Here is a 22,738-nt window from a genome sequence, read left to right as displayed (position 1 = left end):
ACTGACCTGAGGGTGGTGGGAAGAGCACAAAGCATTTGCAAGGGAACCGAGCCAATCAAGCTAAGCATATCGCCCTCGACACCCCGAGACACACTCCCAATTTTTTTTAAAGGCACTCGGAGACAGAAACAAAAGCCTGCCTAAACACAAAGCTCGTCAGAGCGCAAGGGGAAAAGAAATCAAACAGCATACGTCATCCCTGGGTCTAATCCAATTTATTTCTCGAAAAACTCCTCTTAACAAAAGTTAAGTTTGCCAGGCAAACTTCTTGTGTCACAGTTGATCAGCCTTTCTCACCTCTATGTTACTTATCTGGAAATCTCTATAAGGACCTGTACAGGATATATACAACCCCTTTGTTATCCTGAGTTGCCTAGCAACACACCCGAATCAGCCTAATGAAAACCCGGGGTTTTTTTCCACAGAACAGTAATTTTCATACATGCAGTGTGTTTCTGGCATGTCGGTAAGCAACGCCGCAGTGACACTTCCCCTTAAGAAATACTGTTAACGTTTACAGCCACCTCGCGTGTGTGATCTGGCAGGAGGAGGACAACACCCCGGAGCATGGGGTCTCCAGCGGCTCAGGAGTCAGAAAGGGATTTTTGTGTTATCGTATAGCTTTCCTGACCAGATAAACAGGTAATCGGATGCATAAATACTTTTGTTTCACGACCTGATCATTCAGATTCAAACCTGAGAAATTAAAGTGTTAAAGAGAGGAGCACTCTCATAAAACACAGCAAAAATCAATAGCCTTCAAGTACTTGTAAACTAATCAAGGGACAGCGTGTGCAATAGATGCCAAGGGGGAAAAATCCTTTGTAGCATAACTATTGCAGCTGCTCGTGGCTTCAGATTAGATCAGTGCAAAGAGAAATGATTACTGCAGTTACTGCTCTTACAGTTACTGCTTAATGAGGACCTAGGATTGGGGGGGGAGGGGGGGGGAGATAACTGTTGAAACCTTTTATCATTTGAAAAGCAGGCACTGAGCTCAGAGCACTACTGTGCTTTCAAATTTATATGAGAAAGAGGAGATCCTGGAGTATCAACACACTGCAGCTCTAAAACTTCAGTCTTTTTAAAGCCTTATATTTTCAGTTATAACTCACCTGTAATTATTTGCACTGAGATAAAAGAAGGCATAAAAAAAAGCTTATCTGGTTTAAATGCACACAGGTAAAAAACAAAGTGAATGTAGCTTTTGGCTACGTACTGGCAGCACTTGCCTATTTTCCAAACACATCCTACTTCTCCATCTGCTGACGTGTGCAGCAGCTGATCCCTCACGTCCCCGCACAGCTCACGCTCCCGTTGTCACCACACCATGCGCCCGACTTTTCGGGGAAGCGATGCCCCTCCAGCGCACGCCATAGGTACCTGCACGGACAGACTGTCCTGCAGGCAGGACCTCCTCCGCTCACCGCGCAGCCCAAACCAAGCCGATTTGCACGGCACCAGTTACGTGCAAAGCCACGAGTAGGCGGTGTGCTGTGCAGAATTGTTTTGCCCTGATGTACGTTTCATAGGCTGCCCCCCAATAAGATTATAAATGCCTGAAGTAACTAACTAGATCAAAATCAAACCAGGAAAAAACATTAACCGCAGAACTGGGTTGGGCTGATGACCTTTATTTTAATTTTCAAAGGCCGTCTAATGAAGAAGCACATGACATCTTAAAACATCTAATACTTTAAGGTAATCATTCTTAACTAATGCTTACCCTTTATTTATACAGGAAGATGGTTCCAAGATCAAACCAAAAGCTCACTAACCTCTCAGACGATCCCGAGGCAGCTCCCAGCAACCCAGCTGTCTGCATCAGCTATTCAGTAAAAAACACTGAACAGTATAATGGCTTTCAAATTTCATTTGACCGCTAGTCAGAAGAATGCGTGTTTGCCCGTTGGACATAGCTATTAAAGCTCTCCCACACAGGGAAAAGGGTGCTTGCTTCTTCTGCGGTGTAGGGATAACATGCATGCAAAGCTTAGGACCACGTGAAATTCCCAATGAAATTTCTAAGGTGGGAAGTAAGGAAGTTTGGATACAGAAAACTCTTTTTCCTAAGTACTAGCAGCTTGCTACTGATCACGCTATTTGTAGCCTTCCCAGTGAGCACTGTTGTGTACATCGCTTCTCAATGCTATCCACTAAAAATAAACAAAAAAATAGGAGCACTTTTTCCTACTTTGAGTTAAAGCCTTACTTCCAGTTATCAGTTCCGCTCAGGATAGGGAATACTTATTTGGTTTTGGAGAATTATTTGTTGTATTCTGGAAATTTCATGAGAATTCCATCACCTAAGCCCAGTCCCGAGGAGGGCACAAAGCTGGAAAAGGCTCATTACTGTCTGCTGCCCCCAGTTACACAGTATACTCACAAAATCCATTCTGATCATTTGTAGCCCCACCAGCCACTTTCATCTGAATTATTCATCACAGAGCAAGGACCGTGGTATCACTACACAACCGCAACACACAATGCTCAGTGTCTTTTCAGAGAGCTCTTCTGAAAGTGCAGGGCTTAACCTGTCCAACACTCAGAACAGCCCTGTTCTTCCATAAAAATCCACTCTGAAAACAGAACAAAAAGGTATAAGGTGCTATTTTCTTTAGACTGATGAAATTATTTGAAGCAATGTTTCTAAAACCGATGCTCTGAAAATAAACCTTCAACCTTTAATGGCAGCTGGCATTGTACACAGCTTTTTATTGTTTCTCTCTGCTTGTATTTTTTTTTTTTCCTCAATTCATAGACATTTTCTCCTGAACAAACATTTTAAAGCATAACCGAGATCATCACTGTGAAATAGTTTCCTTTTGAATCTCACCATCAGCCCAGAACCACCTATGCAGTGTCTGTTTTAAACAGAAATCTTCACCGGCTGAGCCCACGAGTCCCCCCGACCTAGCCCTGCAAAGAGCTAACCCGCTAGCCGAAGGTGCCAGCTCCCCGTGCCGTCGGTGGGCTCTGCCAACCAGGACCGGCTGCGCTGCTGGGACCTTCCACACCACGTGTAACATAACCTGTCAGCCGCACCACACCACTCCAGCAAATTAAATACTCGAACGTCACAAGGAGTAATGGTACTGCAGCGTTTCACAGGCTGAACATGCCTGATACGAGGGCACCCCTGTTTTTCACACTAGCAGAGCTTGTGTCAATACCTGGACACAGCTGTATCTCTGACTCCAAAGAAGCTACAATTTTGATATTTCCCCTGGGGAATGCTAGGAAACACACACAACGTTCCCCTTTATGGGAACACTACAACACACACAGCAAAGTGAAGGACCTAAAATTCAAGCCTGGACTTGAGTTTCCACTTCTCAAGCCCACAAAAACTCCTTAATTTCTAGGTGTAGCAAGCATACCTTTACAATCCTTCCGGGCATTTGTATATCAGCTTATTGCATCGAGCAAATCCAAAGAGTCACAAGCCAAGCCTTCAGGCCACACATTGCCACACTGACTGGAGACGCGGGAATAAAAAAGGAAGTATATCAAGACTGAAGAGGCGAGGAAAGCCCCAAACTCTTTCGTGTGGGTGGCATGGTATGAAAAAGTTGCTTAGAAAACCAAGCTGAGACTTCTCTGTATAATGCCGAGCTGTTTGAGAGTCTCAGAAAGCAGCCCTGTAGGAAGGCGGTAGTCTGGTTTCAAATGTCAAAGGAGGGCAAAATACCTAAAAGTATTTGTTTCATGATAATCTAGCATTGAAAAGTTTTGACTGGAGATTTTCTGCTCCTTTTGTAGTGTTGAGAAATAGTTTAACTAGCATTGGGGAAGGAATCATTAAGCAATGTAAGAACTAAGGTGTCATTGGGAATTAAGTGAGAACAGTATCATCATGGAGTATAAAAAAATCTCAGTAGATTGGGACAGGTTTTTAAGTTATAATGCAAACCTAGAACTGTGAGAAGACTAAAACAATTTGTTATTGTCTCTGCTACAAGTCAAAGCTTTAGTTAAAAATGGAATTACTGAGAATGTTGGGGGGAGTGTTATTTTGTATTCAGAGACTGAGAAATTACTTGCTTAATTATTTTGCATTCCACTTTGTGATAGATACAAGGAAGATATTTAGAAGAAAAACAAAAAAAATGAAAGGGAATGAAATACACATCCAGCTCAGAGGCTTTAAAAATAAAACAAAGTCCTATAAGAAATCCAAAAGCAATTCAAATATTATTTCTTGTATTTTCAGTAAAAACCTTCCAACAACATGCCTACGCAGTCAGCAAATAGAAATCTAGTTCCAAGAAGACTACAGACAACGATAGCAGTTTAGAAGGCAAATACTTCTGAAAGTTTCCCTGTCTCAAATTTGCTGATAGCTGCCAGTCAATTTTTACCTGGAAAAGAAAAAAAAAGGGGGGCGGGGGGGAGGAGATTTCAGAAATCCCTCCTATTTTTCTCACTATTAAAGCTTTACTTCAAAAGGCATGATGATTTTGGCTGAACAGTTTCACATTTTAATGATTTTTTTTTTCCCCCTCAAGCAGGCAAGAATCATTAGCACTTAGTACAAAGCAAGAAAGCTCCACATGAGACGAAGCCAATTCTTACTGAAGCCCCGTGTATGTGAAAACATCATTGTGTTTTAAACCATTTCATTTTTCATATTCAGGATATATGCAATTATAACCTAAGCAATGCTGTACATCAATATTATTCTTGAGCTTTCTGTGTTTGCATTTCGCATCAGCAGAATGAGACAATTTTGAGACTTGCTATGTTATTGTTCCTCAGCTTTTAGATGCAGACATTGAGATAGCCCACAGCTTTCAAGAAATCCAGACCTCAGGGTAAATTTCCGTCAAAACTGCATGTGCCAGGTATCTGGCACAATGGCAAGATTGCTGTCGGCTTCAGGGAGTCAGGATTTTACTTGAGCTGTCTCAGGCTAGGCTGGGCATGTGAACAGAATTAATCAGTGCTTCTGAAAAAAATTAGGATTCTTCAAAAAATCAAGATAGAGACAGAATTATCACCGAAAATGTTGTCTTTCCTAGCTCATTTCTTCATTTTCATTTTTCTGACACGAATTCTTCACACTAGATAAAAAGCTTTCAACGTGAAAAAAATCATAAAACAGCTCCCTAGATTACCAAATTTAGGCTTGGCTATTTAATTACTCCCTATTTGCTTTTATTGTATTTTTTCATACAATTTATACAGCATCATGTATACAAGATCCTGGGGCATTTGCCTTATTCCTTTATTTGGCCAGGCACTGTACTTTATGTGATTCATGTTTCTCCACTATGAATCGAATCTTGTTTTAAAAGGGTTAATGATACTTATCCAAAGTCACAGGTGTGACAGATTCAGACACTGAATTCTGTTACCAAAACAATCTATCCAAAATCTTGGAAAGGGGAATTTGAAGAACTTAAGCAAAGTTTTAATTTACTGACCACTCTATGGGGAAATCTCTCAGATCACTTGTCTTAATCTGAACTCCAGTTCCTTATTCTCACCCTTAACAGAAGGTCACCCTTCTTTCCCATCAGGTTTAGCAAGCTCATTCCCCTCCTGTTGCATACAACTTAGACTAGATGGAGCATACATTCAAAGTTATTTGATTTTTCTGAAACAGAAACCCACACTCTTACCCAAGAATAATTGTGATGGGATTTTTAGTTCCCTTCTCATTCCTCTCTCAATTGCCAGATGAAGCAATAGTTGCATCTATAGATTTCTTTTTTTGTAGCTTTTTGTCTGGAGACCAAACAAGTCCTGGCTGCGGCCTCTTGCAGGTCATGAGCACAATAAGGTCGGGCTCCAGTCAATACACTGCCAGGTGGTTAGGGCTTCTTTAGCAGCAGCAGCAACGGCACAACGTGTGCATCGAGACAGACGGACAGAAGCATCTCAATTAAGGGTTGAAGCAATGACAGAGTTTACCACAAGAAGGGATTAAACTGCGGAAAAGTAAAAGCACATGTGCGCGGAAATGCTTCACTGGCGATTGGTGGTCAATCATTCACACTGTCATTGTAATTTAGCATTGAAATGCAGCCTAGGGATCCTACAGGGAATCATTTTATTGGCATCTAAATGCGCGTACTATGTCTTCTTGAAGTATTAAAAACTCCATCAGAAAGGGCACTCGTTTGGAGCACCGCCAAGGCACTTGTACTAGTGCAGCTCCATATATTATTCCCACATTTCAATAGAGAGAAGCATCTTAGTGCTGAGGTCAGCCTCTGTTTCTTCTTTGAAAGCAAAGTTCCTCTTTTCCACATTCACAATATATTCTCCAGAGACACTGTCTATTCAAGCGTAGTAATTTTATCATGTTTTGTGACATTTAGTAAGAAGATTATGAAGCCAATGTACAGCAGCTGCATGCAGTGCGTGGGCAAGATGAGAGTCTCTCTTGTCTACTCTAGACTTTAAAATTTTGTGCAAAGCAGCCGCCATGTCAGAAATCTGCCCTCTTCCCCCTCACCACATTTGCAGGGAGGTACAGGTTATCCAGAGCCAGGACAACAAAAAGGAGTGACTTGGATTTCTAAATACTTTTCAAATTCATGCTTCACATATAAGCTTACAAAGAGCCAACAGCTCAACCCTCTCTGTGTATAATGCACCAATTCTAGCCTTTTTCCATCCCTCCCACATTTCATCTAGTCCAAGAATTAAGAGAGAAAGCTCTTCTACTAAATGCCTCCACTTTTATCATAGGCTCTGTTACCACAAAATGGACACTAACGACAGTGTTTTATTCGTTGTTAGTATCTTGCTGGCACTTCAAGGAGGAGTTGAGAGGACTCTATAACAGCACACTTTGAGGACTCCTGCCTTAAAATAAATTGATATAATCAGTATTACTCACACTTTTCCAGGCCCCTCACTGTAGGGAGGGCAGCAGAGCGGGGTTCAATGGGACAAAAGACTCCCACTCCTCTCTCACACATATACTGCTGAAATTTGGAGCCAATACATAGAGTAGAAAATGTACATAGTCAGCTGTCTCTATAGCAAAAGCAAATCCTGCCCACTGCGTAACCTGTCACACACAGAAGGGACTTTCTCCTTAAGTTTACAATCCTGAGTATATAGGTATCTCCGTTACAGGGTACCCCATCAGCTTTGTAAGTCAAAGTACAAATTGTACTTGGGTAAAAACAGCACGTGAAGTTAACTGTGTGATTTTCAATAAGCGTAATACCTCCCTGTAAAAGATACTCCTTCTGCATACAGAAGGCTCAAAGAGGGAGTACAGAAGGATGCCGCACTGTAAATCACCCGAACACTTATCAGAGAATAGGTCCAATAGTACCACAGAAATTTAAGTCGGGGAAAACTTGACCTGCTCCTGTATCAATTTCTATTCGAGTTACACAATGCAGGCTTTTATTTGTTCTTAATTTAAACAAAAAATTGGAATACATGTTTATTTGGACAGGAGTGTAGTCTAAGCAGAGAGATCATGCTAATCAACTGAGTATTTTTTTATTAATAATTAATTAACTTCAATTTATTAAACCCATTCAGAGAAACTAGGGAAAATATCCCAGTTCGGTTTTCTGAAAACAACATAGATTTAAAGGCACCTCCTCAGACATGACAGGAATGAGTTTGGTACATGAGGGATATCTTGCCATTAGCTGTTGCTTTATTTTCTTTTAATCCTCATCTCTCACCTTTTCTCCCACTTAAAGCACACTCTTTAAATTCTGAGCTAAAGCAGGAGCCATTCGGAATTTCCTCTTATTTTTCCATGCCCCTTTCCAGGGGGCAATGAACGTCCAAGTCTCAGTGAATCTTCATGAATAATTCCCTCTTTGATCTAGGGACCCATCATTATCCCAGATGGTGCAGGCTTACCTGAGCTAAGCAAAGCAGTTGATCCCAGAGCTTTTCATTGTCCCGCCTGCCCCTCAGGCTCTACCAGCCTTACACATCAGAGGAGGACTTGACCAGCCAGCTGAGCCAGCCTCCTGTATCCACACCAATGCACAACCAAGTAGAAACTTCAGTGAGGAAACAGCAGTTACCCGATTGCCTTCTGGTGTTGGTGTCATTTCTTAAGCTAGTCTGGGGGCTGCCACATCTGCTTCCCTCCAGTGCAGAGTCAACTCAACTCAGGGTACAAAGACAGGGCTTTCTGGTTTTCTCTAGACAACACAGCAAGAATGAGCAATATTGTTAAAACAGAGACTATTCTATTACAGGGGATTTGGGAGTAAGTCCAGTGGTTCTCCCCTTCCACTGGTCCTCCCGTCCAAATAGGGAAGGCTTCATTGCTCCTTTTTCACCAAGGAAGGAGAGAAGAGGCACTAACACTCAAAATACCAAAAAGTGCAAACAGATTCTGTGGCCATATTAGAGAGGCTTTTTGATGGGCTCTCCTCTTTGCATGGACAGCCTTGCTAATCTTCACAGAATGGAAAACAGCACCATGAAGCACAATGCAAAGGGCTGAAAGGTCAAAGTAGCAAAGAATTTTATTGTATAGAATGCATTTCATGCGATATTTCTAATATTGCTTCTCCTGACAAAAGCTATTCTGAACATATTGGGCAACAAAATAGAAATTCAACCTCCTGACAATTACTCTGTCAAAGAACTGGAAATGAGAAACGATGCTCTGAGCCACTGTCCATCTTCCTAACTCTGCCTTTATCTCCCTTTGAAGGGTTCAAAGTCCAGTTTTCCTGAAAGAGTCCCTTTCCTCTGGTCTTCTGCATGGCACACACATGCAACTATGTATTTGGGAACCTATGCACCAACGCAGTGGAGCCACAGTGACAGACGAGTCTCTCCAAGACTTGGGAGAGCTTTTTACACATCCTGTTTTAATTTTATCTTGTGAGCTTATCCTACACCAGCCTTATCTATCCAGATATACAAAATCCATCTCTATAAGCTTCAGGATCTCCTGATGAGTGAATTCATCTTGTTCAATCTGAAAATGAAGTAATCTTCCCACTCCAAACAGTCCAATGTATCAACTGCTTAGTCAGTACATTTTCTTTTGATTTAAACAAACAATACAAATGCAATTTTCAATCACTTAGGCTAAGACTGAAGCTAAAACTCCTCACCTCACATATACCAGGGGCAGAACTTAATCCATCACCTCTTATGCTACGCTGAGCATAATAAACTCAAATGACATGAAATCACAATACGTCTTGTCAGAAAGCAAGCTGCAACTCCTCGGAGTAAGAGTGCCGTACATTTTTATTTCCTCTCGCATGACCTTGCATGTACTTCCTCTTCTCCACTTCTGATAATTACTGACTTGGGAGGGCGGAGAGGAGAAAGAAATGTGGGGAGAAAAGCCAGCAGTTGTGCCAACCTCTGGTTTGAAAACATTGTTTTCTTCTCTATTTTGGCAGTAAAATTTTGCATTAGTTTTCTTGCATTCCATAACTGTATCTATCACCGACTTAGTTTATAAGGGGAAATTGTCAGAGTATGCAAAAGTAATTCCAAAGTCAAAAAGCAGGAATGCTTCAGCCTCTATATTCTGGATTTTCATATGTCTGTTGGCAGTTTCCATAATTGAAGCAGCAGATTCAAAACTCAGCACCACAAAATATATAATGAGGTGTAACAGTACAAAAGTTTACTGGGTTAAAAGGAAACCTGCAACTATTTTGTTCAGCAAATAAAGCCTGAAAGTAAAAAAAAAAATAAATCTGGGAACACAACCAAATATGCATCGGTCTGTTTTTTCCTTGAAAATAACTGTTCAGGTGCTTAGCTATCACCCAGAGAGTGAACATTTCAGCACACCAGGGAGTATTGCAAGCCTGAATGAAGGGACGTTTGGGTCTTTTCTCTGCAACCACCTGACAGGCTACTCTCTGTGTGTATTTTAACAGAGCCTAGGGACTGCATGCCCTTGTCTCTCCTCAGATGTGAAAAGGGCCAGCCATTCCTGAGGCACTGCTGTAGGGACTGCAAGACAAACAGCAGCCAAAACGGCAGGCAGGCACGAGCACCACTCCAGCATGATCAGTGCAGAAGTAAAAAACCCATATAACTCTATTTCAGTGATCACCTTGTAGTGTAGCCTATCAACTTCGGGTTCAGAATCTGCCCCTGCATAAACACTGACCCATTGGCAATCTCTCTCACGCTGAGAAAGGGACGCTTCTTTCCTCTAGACAAGACAGATGCGCAGCTTAAACCTCTCGGTTACCAAAATCTCCTTCCTACCTAGCTGCCAGCTAACTAGCCAGCTTTGCACAATAACCTGATAACACGAAGGACAGTACAACATCTCTGATATTTAAAGTTAAGATGTTACTTAACTTTATCTACATGGCTTTTCTGCTTCCATACTCCTCTTGTGATTTGAAATTACAGGAATTTATTTGCATTCAGGGCTCCTCAGTATATTCTTTTTGGTTCTTTTTCTGTTCATCAGAAGGACGTTTTCATCTTCTAGAGTCTGACAACATCCTGAAGAGCAAAACATTATAAACAGATTACAAGCAGTGTGCATTCAAATAAATTACATGTTTAAATGTGTCAGTTAAATTATAATGCTCAATTAGACAGCTAATTATGTTGAAAATGCAGTTGTGTGCATAAATTGATGGCCACTCCCCCAGCTTGCCTGGCTGCTTTCATTCATATATTGTCATATATAAGATAAGTTTTATCTTTCAAATATCACCTGGCGGAAGGTTAATCCAAGTGCAGTCATACACGGCTTTACTATGACTTCATTTAAAAAAAAAATCATTTCAAATGCAATTCAACATTTGCACTGAGTTTTACTACCTGCTGTCAGAATTTCAGTGGCAGTAGGATTTGTGGACCAGGTTCCCAGTCTTCTCAGGGTCACATTCCCAAAGGCCTTTCCCTCTGTTTATGATGTCTCACTTTCCAGGATGCTTTTTAATCAATCTCACTGTATCATTTTACAAGGAAAAAATAAATTTCTTTTAAATTTACATGCACATGTGACTTTTACAGATGACCTTTTGAGTTAACGAAGAAGCTGTGCATAAAACCATAACTAACACACTTATATTTATAAAACAAAGTATTAAAATTGCCATTGCACTCATTAATACTAGCTAGGACCTGGAAATCAAGTAGGAAGAAGTATCTGTCAGCATCAATTAATCAAAATTTTATTTAAGGATAATACCTTGGTATGACAAAATACATCCTCATTCATCACATCTCATCTCACAATCATCATGTAAAATAGATCTTTTTAGTTATATTCTCCATGTTTCACCCTTCATTCAGTTTCTATAGGTTTAAGATTGGTTACCAATGAACATCGAACTGAAGCATTTATACGCAGCAAAATCCAAGCTCTCACAATTGATAAGATCTGTGAAGAGCTAAATGACTTGTTTGGTGTTTCCAGACAGTTACATACCTCATTTGTTACAATATGAAAGGAATCATCAGTGAAGTTCCTCAGTATCACTGTGTTAAAATTTAGGCAAAATAAAGACAGTATGATACCACCGAAAAGATAAAAATAAACTCCACTCGAGGGAAGGGGGGTGGGTGGGTGTGGAAACCCAAGCCTGACCACGTTCTTTCATCTAGCTTTTTGGTCTTCTGAATTGTCAAAGGTAAAAGTTGTATTTTAAGGTCTAAAGCCATTGTCATACAGTTTCTCCACAGTCAGGCCATGAGAGCCACAATTATTTGTGAAAGTGTTCTCAGTCAGCCCGTATTTCCTGATAATCCATTTAAGATACCTCCCAGTAAAGAAAAAACAACTGAAATAACCCTGTGTCTGTAGCTCTGGGCATATATGGTAGTAAAATCCAGCTCCTTGAGACATCTAAAATTAATCTGGATAAGCACTGCAAATGACAATATATGAACCTACTCCAGCTTTCACAACACAAGAGACAAAATGATCTATTGTACCACTTTTTTTTTTAATTTATTACCTCTATGGCTATTCAAGAGGGAAAGCCTTCATAATTATGCTCTGCTTTGTCCTTGCAGGACTTCTGGTAGCTCCTTTGAAATATCTCAACTGAAATCAGGGAATTCCAGGGTGTGTTTTTTATGGCACATGCTACAAATTATTAAATTCCATTTTGAAACTAAAAATTCGGCTTAAGTCTCTTTTCAAAAATGGCATTAAAATCCAGACATCAATTTCTGACACGTCATTTTGAACCACTAGTCGTGGTACAAAAGACTATTTGAAATACAGAGAAGCGGGGTTGGCATTTATCATTTGGTCCTAGGTCTCTGAGCAGTGCCAGTCTGCCAGCCTACAGAGTTAGAGAGTGACACTGAGAGGGGCTAGAAACTACTTAGAGATTTTTAAAGGTTCTTATGACTGTCACTAAGCTCACTGCTCCACAACAGATTGAAAAATGCGAGAGGTTTTCCAGCTGAAGTCACGTGTGTGTTAAAGAGGATTAACATGAACAGCCAACTAGCAAATGCCAGTTTCTTTCTTTCCGTTTTTTAATCCTCCTTTCTTTCTATCCTGCAATAAACCCCTTTTTCTTTTTTTTTTCTTTTTTTTTTTTTTGCCTCCTATTATATATATTTTTCCCCTTTTTGTACTAACGCTTAAAGGAAGCCGGAAGTCATTTAACATGCATCTAGCACAACGAAATTCTGTGCTACAGACTCTAAGGATGCAGACTGTGTAGTAAATCTCACTCAAAGCAGAGAGTATTACATCACAGAACCACTGGAACAAGTCAGGGTCACAACTGTTCATTTACACAATTCAGTTGTTGCATGCTTATCACTGCATTTTGTCCTGTCTCCAGTGTGTATATCAACAAAACCTGTTCAAGTCAGAAAAACACCTTTGGGTTAGCATCCAAAGCCATTGCAGGCAGAAATAAAATAGAAATGCTGTGGGTGAATCACACTAAAAGGCAGCCTTCAGAGTGACACCTCCACCAAGGCAGAACACAGCACCGCTGCTTTTGGACGTTGTGCAGCCTCATCCCATCAGCTGGCCAGCTTTCACCTTCATCTACATCTCCAAAACATTAATGACATCACCGTTTGGCACAGTTCTAGAATTACTGTTCACACACAGTAGGTTGGCTGAGTATGCCAAGAAACTTGGAGAAACAAACATTGTAACTAACAGATCTCACCATTTTTCCAGGTTTGAATAGCGTAATCAATTAGTTGTATACTTCTTCACGTTGAAGGCTTTCCATGACATCCTGGTGTGTTCCCTTGGTGCACTCCCAACTAAAAGTTAAGGGAAAGAAAAAATACAAAGGTTTTTTCTTCTAGTGGAAAAAAGTGCAACCAGAGGTCTGTGGTTAATACTGAGCCAGTATTATTCATCTTTCTCTTCTAGGAACATTTCTTTTCACAACAAAGTAATTTCTGGTTACCTCATTAACTGCTGTGTACGAGCTCAGTGCCACCACCACAGCAGTTCTTCAAGGCCTGGCAAATAGGGCTCCCCAACAAACGCCATCTGCCTGCAGGCCATCGAGATTTCTTGTCACGAAAGTTGCATCTGAATTACCGCTATTTTAATTGCCAGAACACATCTCCACCATGAATTTGCATAAGACCTTTTCAGACATACTTCAACTCTGGAGGAAAAAAAAAAAAAAAAAAAGATATTTTCTTTATTTTTGCTTAATTCTTTTTTTCCAGACCATCCACTCATATTAAAAAAAAAACAAAACAACGAACCAACAAACAACCAAACAAACCACACTGTGCTCTTTAAATTCCTTGCTTTCAGTTTAGAGGGAAGTTGTCTAAGATGTATTTTTCAACAACTTTATGAAAAAAGAAAAAATGCAACAAATCTTGATCTTCACTAATTTCTATCACAGGATTTTTTTTTTCCATTAACATTGTTAAATATCACTCACAAAGCAATTTGACATCTGTATGCACTTAAACTATGAACATCTCGACATTTCTTTTTTAAATTCCTCAGGAAGTAGTGGTCAGATTTAAATGCCAAAGATGAGGAAGATAAATTTCTGAATGGTACCTCCGAGAGACAGATTATAGCACATTGTAACTATTACATCAAGTTTTCTCCAGGTGAAAAAAAAAAGCCAAAGGTAAAGGAGACCCTTGGGTCTCTTACACTGTTCATTTAGGTCAGAAACCTTTGTAGCACTTAAATATTTCAAATTAATTCCCCCAGAAAAACCTCAAACAAGTAGTATTTCACTTTTTTTAGTAAAACTTTCTCAAAGTACAAAGTTGGCTGAGCCTATCTGAGCTATAGATAGGAAGAAGTGGTATGTTAGTACAGTGAGAGATGATCTCGCTACGCTTACAAACCAAGAGATTAATGCTTTAGTGCAGTATCTTCCTCTCATGCCCTTTTGCCAGTGAACTTGGTTTGGGCCAACTCTGCTCTCAGATATGGCTCCAAAAATGGGGTAATTTGGATGTCAGAAGAAAATAAGCAGGATTTTTTCCACCGTAATTGTTTCATTTCTTATAATTCATGTATTCTCCGTTCAATTACCTTACACCAGAGAGTCTATCTATGTTTCAGACCTTAATGAGCACATTAATGAGCATATCTTCGAGAGATACCTGTTTGCTGCGTTTAAGGCCTTAACTATCTGAAAGCTATTCAGTTCTCACAGAGATCTTAAGCTCCTGCTTATTCAGGTAGAGTTTTCTAGACATAAAAAGCATCACCAGCACATTATCAGTCATGAACTTTTTCAATATATATCCAATAGCAAATTAAAAAAAAAAAAGCATTCAGAGAGATTTCATGGATCAAAGTAAGTTTTGCAGATCTTCATTTTGAAGCAAATAACATTTGTACACTGAAATTGGTAACTCTACTGTTACTCCCTGTACATAGGTGACATGTGAAAACCAGATAAACCAAATTAAAAGGAAGAAAAATTCAGCTTCATGATCTCTTGGGGGGAGACAGAGAAACATCCATAAGCATCTTCTTGCATCCAGTTGTTCAAAGAAATGTGTGTTGGCTGCACGACAACCTCTGTCATGAACCATCAAGAAAATGCTGAACCTTATAATATAAACCACCTCCACTGAGAAAGTAATTCTACCAGCTGGCAGTAGTAATCAGGAACAGAGTAAATTTATTTATCATACAACACGAGCTGCATGAAAGAAAAAGGGAAGTAATCGTTACATTTACTTTCTGCACAGCAGTGCAGAAAGAAATGCATGGCTGAGTCTACATGATTTAACTACACTTATTCCAGAATATCATCCAATGAAATAATCACTGACTAATCTCAGCATGTAATTGCAGAGACACTAACGATACTGATCATTTTATTTTTATGTGGCTATCAAGCAATTTGTTTTGTTTTAAATAGAAAGCAGCCCACCCTCCTTTGTCTGTTAGGTTGGTATACCCATTATTAATATGCAATTTGCCTCTATTGCTTTTTTCATAACTTTTATCATAATCTTGTGCTTTTGGCATTACTATTTGCTGTGAAAATCATTACAGATTAGCCCATTATAAACAGCAAAATGAGCTTATTTTAGAGTACGTATCAAGTTTTCTAATGTAAAATTTTGGTAATTTTCTGAAGATTTCCCCCATGTGAGTAACAAGCAAGAGGGAATTTTTCACTCTGCTTTTAAAATGAGGAAAACAGTTTATAGCCTCCAAATGGCTGTGGACCATAGGAGGATCCTGGGACTTCTGTTTTCACCACCTGCCACTTCCCCTTTCTCATGTTCACAGCTAACATCACAAGTCCCACTGCCTACCCAGCGACTCCTATGCTTAGCTTCAATCTGCTAAGTAGTCCCATGTATTTCACAGTAAGATTTAGGCTGCAAACCCTAAGGCAGGGATAGGGTCTTTAATTTACAAATGTAAACCAACCTACACGACAGAAATTGCTCAGACCACTCCGTACACAGACAACTTCTCACCCGGGGTATTCACGCTGCTGTGGCTACTCCGGTGCCACTGTCCATCCACACCGGTTCCTGGATGCGGCAGGCATCTCTCCCATCTGCAGTATAAACACATCAACAAGCCTCGGTCAGTTCTCGAAACCCAGCTGGACCCAATGCTATGGAAAATAAGGCCACATGGTATAATGTGTTTCCTCATCCAGCTCTACTGATGGACTAGAACCAAAGACTTCCTCCTAACATGGGAAGCTGAGCAAGATCATCACTGCTTCACTAAAATTGTCACAAGCAGCTATGTAAAGATGAGTGACTGCTAAAGCCTGTGTTAGCCTCTGTTTCTTCCCCCAAATATTGTTAGATGTGCAAAAGCAGCTCTTTAGACTGCTGTAATTCCTATACTTTTGAGAGGAATTCCTATTCTTTGAGAGGACACTGTCTATACAACAAGGTTTGCCATCACAACTGCACCCATTGGCAGTGGAGAGGAGAATAAATCACTTTGCCAACCTAAACAAAGATAGCAAAATCCCTGGTGTAGAAACAGATTCACTAACAGCTGAGTACTTTTGCAGGCTTAGGTTATGTCATTTGTCATTTTTTGTACTATGCAAATACTCTGCCCCTCTGCTAGACAGCGTCTCCACAATGTGAACATCGTGACATATGCTAACGTATGTTACCATAGCCATTCCAGTGCTGGCAAGGTCAGCAGGAATGCTCAGCAGCTCCAACTTTTTTTTTTATTTTTCCATTTGCATCTTTTCTATGAGGAATAGAAACCCTGCCTCCTGGAGAAGGTGGATTCATTACAATACTTCTTTTCTTCTTTCAGGTATGGGTCATCACAGGCAGACAGAGGTTAGACTGGGCTCATAAAAAGACATAGAACATGCAGAGCGTGCTGCAAGAACTGTCTCGTTTTCACCCCTTGCCCTGTTCTAAGTTAATATGAAAACTATGCGTGATTAATTTTTTAAAAATTGGAAAAGATGATGCCTAAGGCATCTCTAATCAACTTGCTGGCGAGGTACATACAATTCTGCTGCAGTCCTGCACGGCAAATAAGCTACATAGAATTTTAATACAGCAATTACCACCTGCCACTTCAAGATAATGATTACCTACCAACCCATTTAAGGCATGTGTGTATATGCATCAACAAGAAGGATAAATTGCAAGCTCCTTCAGAAGAGGAGGCAGAGGAATGAGGTTTTTACCAGGTGAACTACCCCATAACACTCAAGGAGGGTAAAAGGAGTCATCTAGGTGAGGTAAAATTACAGCAGAGGATATCTGCTACGAGGCCGCTTTGCAATGCTCCAGGGTCAGATACCGGCAGCATAAAAATAAAAAGGAAATGGGACCACCCACACACATAACAACACCCAGTGTTTAAGTAAAGCCAGTAGTCTGCCCAATATACTGGCATGGACATATCTTTGGGCAGAGAAAATGTTGATAACTGAGAAAACAGCTATAGGAAAAGTGGAAAAGAGGGTTTGCAGGGCACACCTACTACAGGGAAAAAGAGGAACTTGAAAAAATTGCATCATTTCCCCCTCCTGTGCTTGTCTTTCTGACCTGTCCCTGAGCTCCTCTGCTTTTCAGACACATCCATATAATCCTTCTGGACCATAAAAGGCTCTCACAACAAAAGGCGGTGTAGTTCTCTGCTTATCTAGCATTACACAGCCCAGCTTTAAACCAAGTGCAGCCAGATGGAGAGTCAGAGGTCACTGGTTATTTTTAAGCTCCATCTCTCTAGAAAAAGCTTTTCCCATGGACGCTAACTATCAGTTGAAGTAATTGTGTGTACTCTAGTGTATGTCAAGACATTATTATGCTAGATCCAATCTACAGCAAGCTTCTCTCTAGCTACACAAAAGTAACACTATGTATTATTATGACATAGTGATGGACAAAATTTGGCAGAAAATCTCGTTTGAGGCAGAAAAATGCAAGAAGCTGCCCCTGGATAACGGAAAAAAATTAAAAAAGTAAAATCATTACCCATATAAGAATAGCTAGGCACAATTTGCTCATACTTGGGACTAGCAGACCCTGGGAACATAAAAGGAATCACAGAAGGAACAACTTACAGCTTCATGCCTCCATCCCAGTCAAGCAAGGGAGCAGCTAGCTTTGAAAAATAGCCTAGCTTTCTAATGAGCTTCACAACAGCACATAGATTTATTCTGAAAAACAAGAGGTGACAGTGAGAAACATTGTAATGTATCAGAAAACTGCAGGGTTTTTACCCCTGTGGGTAGATGCTGAGATAATAAATTTGTTGCAGTTAGTCTCCTCTGTGTTTTGTTTTTAGAATATGAACCCAATGTGTGCACAAAATTCTACCAAAACATTTGATTCTTGGCACTTTATATCGGATATATATGTATATATAAACACACAACTCTACACTACTTAAGACTAGTAGGATGACAACCATTTGAGCTGTAGACAGCATGAAAATGCTTGCACAAGAATTTTCATTAGAAATTTCTGAGCATGAGATTTATGAGATTTGTCCTTCTCCTCTAGAAAACTGCAAGAAATTCCTAAAACAGAAATAGAAGCTGGAAGGTAGATTCAGGTTCAGAGTTTCAAAAAGATTTTTACAGCTGTGTCTCATTCAATGCAATCAAGTAAGTTAGGTAATTAAGAAAAATAAGAGAGAAGTTCTATTACAGATTAAAAACTGAGAGTGTTTTTTAAGGCAGAAGACCATTGAGTTATAATATACCCAATGGAATTTTAATAACACTCACTAATGCTCTTTGTTACATTTATTGGCAAAGTGGGAAATGGGGTAAAAGAGGGGAAAAAATGCTGATGGCACAGAAGTATTAAGAATTTTGAGGAAAAAAAATCTGAAGTCCTAGTGATACTAAAGTACATGGCAATACGGTGCTGGATGAAACTGGGTCTAAGGAAAGGCCATCTGTGAACAGAAATATCTGATGAATTACTACAGTTGCAACACCTCAGGACAAAATAAATGAGAAAAACTACGCAGTTACTGAGGAAGAGCAATAGTGGGGACTTCTACTCAATGCATAAAAGAGGTCAGAGGAAGAATATTCGATGACATGCTTTAGAATATCCTTCCTGAACATCTCCAAAAAAATACACTTTTTATTACCATTTGCAGCTTTATGAAGACCTGGAACTTCACTTCTACTCTACAGCTAATGTTTTGATCTCATATATGCAATGACACATTGCCAAGCTCCCAGCTTTGCAGAGAGTCCTTGGCTCTGCTCTTTTTAAGAGTTCTGCGCTCACCAGCCCATTGCCCTCAGAGTGTGCTACCAATTACATCAGAAGTCAATGCAAACATCACTGACTTCAGAGGAGTTACACGAGTACACATAGGATCTGAGACAGCAGGTAGCACTTAGTTAAAAAAACCTGTTGACCATTTTGACCATACAACACAGCTTCCTGAGACATGTCACTTGTACAGGGCTAACAGGATTTTATGTTAAAAATGGACATCTGGTTCATTTGCCCCTAAGGACAGCACATATGACTCCGAATACCTAACAGAACCTGAGACAACCCCAGCACCTTAGTCCTCAGGTTTTTACAGAATTACTTTGCAGAATAGATCTTCTGCTTAAAGCTTGGTTCTTCCTGTGTTTAAAGTCTACTTTAACAGCAACATATAAAATAGATCAGCAGACAACAACGTTTTCTTTTTAAAGTCTACATTTCAATGCATAGCTTCTGTACTGCTCCTCTGCTGAAAATTCTCTATATGAATAAGTGAGATGGACATTTTATAAGGTTGGAGCATAATACGATACATGCCTGCATTCCTCACTCTCCCCTGACAGCTGCCTCATACTCAGGTCTTCTTTCTGGAAATTGCATATCACTGCATGTCATGAATGTCAAGTCAAATATTTTTGAGTTACATGAGGAAGCATTTCTACCTGTTCTGACTTTGATGTTAGCACTTCTTCGTTCATCACGCACTGAAGCATACTTAAAATCAAAATGAAGATGTTATGGAATTATTCATCATCTTTATAGGTAATTAAACAATACTGTACATGTTTTTTTAAGTTTTACCTCCTCCTCATGTTCTTTAAGATTAATATTTTCTTTTTCATAGAAACATCTTCACTAATTTATAGCATAGCAGGAGGACATGACATTGTATCATCATGGTCACATTCCCAGCTCTTGATCTTTCAGTACTTAAAATTGCCTCCCAAAACCCAGCAGTACGCCTAAAGAAGAGGAAAATAAGAACAGAACAGAATACAAAAAAAAAAGAGGATCAGCTTAGGCTGCAACTAGGGCTGAAACATTCAGCAACTCTAAATAATACTAAATAACTACAGTAAGAAAAGATATAGAAAAATCCATCGTGCAAGGGAATCTTTAGCCACATATGAATGACCAGAGCAGAAGGCTAAGCTGTGCAGCCACCTTGATGCTATGGCAGAGGATGCCAATGCTCCGTGTTGTGCTGAATAGGAAACTGCCAAAGCACAACCTTTACCATGAGGACATGGCAGTAAGTACTTCTAGCCTTGTGTCCTGTGGATAACTTTTGACAATGGGATCTCTAACATGCTTGGCTGTGGGGTTGTTTTGTTTTGTTTTTATCTTTACTATGGCAGGCAGTGATTTTTTGTGTTAACAGTGATATCAGACAATACTGGTACCAGTACTTCTGGGTGTAGGACAATGGAAGACTAAATTCTGCTTCAATGTAGTGTTGAGATTAGTGCTAGACAGTTGACACCAGCAGCTTCATCAAAGCCAAATAATTATACAGTTAGCTTTCCTTTAAAACACATTCCACAGCTTATATTAACTGCTCATAACTTTCTGCAATGTGTGAAGTATCTCTAAAAGTCACAAACTAACCAAAATAGGTCTTGTCTCCCTTTAACCCCACTGCTAAGTTTCCAAAATGATGTTATAGTTCCATTAGATTATGCTTCTCATAATATAATAGGAGATGAGGGTGGGGATTAAGCCGTTACTCAAGTCTGCAGTTGCACCTCAGTTATAACATGCTTTTTCAGTGCTGATGCAAGTGAAAGATGGTGTCACTTTTAAAATCCTACAGAGAAAGATGGAAAAATTCCAATTATTCCCAAATGCACAAAAATAAAGGAGGTTGTGTAAGTCTGAAGTTTCTATTAACAGGCTTGTAATAGAAGACAAAAATTTTAAAAAAGCATAAAAATAACTGTAGCTTTATGTGAGTAAAAATTACTCACATAAATATAACAAAATCCCTGTGGAGAATGACAGAAATACGTTTTTCCTAAAACAAAGGTGTCTCACTGGTCTAAATGGATGTGCTAGTCTCATACCTGCAGAAAAACAGCAGCCTCCATGTATATTCATTGAAGGGTTGACTTAACAAGAGAATCTCCTAGAGTTTTCATGGTGCCCAGAGACAGTAATTTGAGCCCAGCAAGAATTCTCTTCTTACCACAGAAATGAAAGCCTGTTGAAGATGAACAAGTACATATGCCTTCTTTCATTTTGCAAGGTCGCAAACATGCTGATTGCAGCACAGAAACAATTTTGGAAGAAATACTGCCTGCATACCTGAGGGACGTGGTGAGTCAAGGGATAAACTTCCTGCGTTCCACAAACTTGTGTAGAGTTACCAATGACATCTCTTCACTATCACAGAGACAGTTTTTTTACCATGAAAATAAGAGAAAGGGCAGTGTCTTATTAGAGACATAACCAAAGCTGTCTATTATCTACACAAATGATCTAAGATCACCATATGCTTCAGGAGCACTTCCCCATCCCAAAGCCATCGCCTAGGATTATTCCAAATAGCACGTCATAGGCATTACATAAAATAGCTGGTCTTTCAAGGGAACAATAAATTCAGAGTCCAGTTAGGATCAATAAACATTGGGTAGCAACTTTATACAATCAACTGTGTTGGTGACAGCACCCTAATTAAATTTCTACTCAGGTAATTGTGGTTCAGCAACTGGCAGCTCCTGTGGGCCCCCTGCTCCCCTCCCTTCTTACCTTCTCCATTTCCTCCATGAAACTTGTCAATGCAGTCACGCACTCTCTAAAGAGACTACTGCATTTCAGGGGTGGGCACAGTTAACTTTGTATAGCTCACTCCTTCCATATGCTGTGGAGATTGAGTTAAAAATGAGCACACTATATGAGGTTTTTCTCTCAGAAGACACCGTAAACACTTGAAGGAATGACTTTATCATCTTTAGACTGTCCTGAGGACAACTTTTCTCTTTCTAAATTCAAAACCTTTCAATAAGAGAAGAAAAATTCCCAATAGGGTAACTTGCATCAAATTTTACTGTGTGTTTTTCTTCATATTGCCTATCATATTTTACAAACAGCCTTTCTTGGGCTCCAGGCAGAAGAGCTTATGAGCTCCTAGCACATCCCAGTTCCAGTGGGCTTCACAGATTATTCATGTCTATACACCCCCTCCTATCTAGCAACTAAACATCACCATAGGCACACTAAAGAAAGGTACACAAAGTGAAAAATTTAGTTGTAGCACCTAAAATCCTGGATCACTGATAATCTGTTGTTCTGCAGCTGCTTCCTTTCAGCTGCTGCTTTGTTTGTATTATATTTGTTTTGGTCTACACAAGAAGCAAAAGCCCTTTCCTACATCAAAGTTATTCTGAAGTAAATCCATGGAAACCTGTGTGGACATAGCACCTCCTGATCTGAAATCAGACTTAGGCCCAAAGGCAGGATTTATAAACCTGGTGGCAAAATTTACGGCAGCACTTAAAAATGACACAGCTTAATTAAAATGAGAAATGCTAGGGAGGATTATTTTTTTTTTCCTTTTTATAGTTTCATGGCCAGACTGCTGCGGTAATTGAGGACTCATCTTATTATTATGATCTTCATCATA

General features: G+C 39.8%; 1 protein-coding gene across 8 annotated transcripts in view; it reads right to left on the bottom strand.

Annotated features, from left to right (window-relative positions):
* SLC7A11 (solute carrier family 7 member 11) overlaps positions 1-22,738 on the bottom strand; it is a 264,297-nt gene that overhangs the window by 59,626 nt on the left and 181,933 nt on the right. For 2 of the 8 annotated variants that reach the window (XM_054823912.1, XM_054823915.1), the window contains 5 exons: positions 15,856-15,938; positions 13,335-13,541; positions 13,086-13,185; positions 10,759-10,888; positions 8,016-10,434 (listed from right to left, as the gene is read on the bottom strand). In XM_054823912.1, coding sequence (XP_054679887.1) covers positions 8,016-8,042 — 27 coding nt within the window. In that variant the 5' untranslated portion in view covers positions 8,043-10,434; positions 10,759-10,888; positions 13,086-13,185; positions 13,335-13,541; positions 15,856-15,938. The other 6 variants (XM_054823913.1, XM_054823911.1, XM_054823917.1 and 3 more) reach the window with 6 other exon arrangements.

This window comes from Grus americana, chromosome 4 (genome assembly GCF_028858705.1).
Source record: "Grus americana isolate bGruAme1 chromosome 4, bGruAme1.mat, whole genome shotgun sequence".
Lineage (NCBI taxonomy): Eukaryota > Metazoa > Chordata > Aves > Gruiformes > Gruidae > Grus > Grus americana.
The sequence above is the reverse complement of the archived record's forward strand: the minus strand, read 5'-3'. Positions and strand labels throughout refer to the sequence as shown.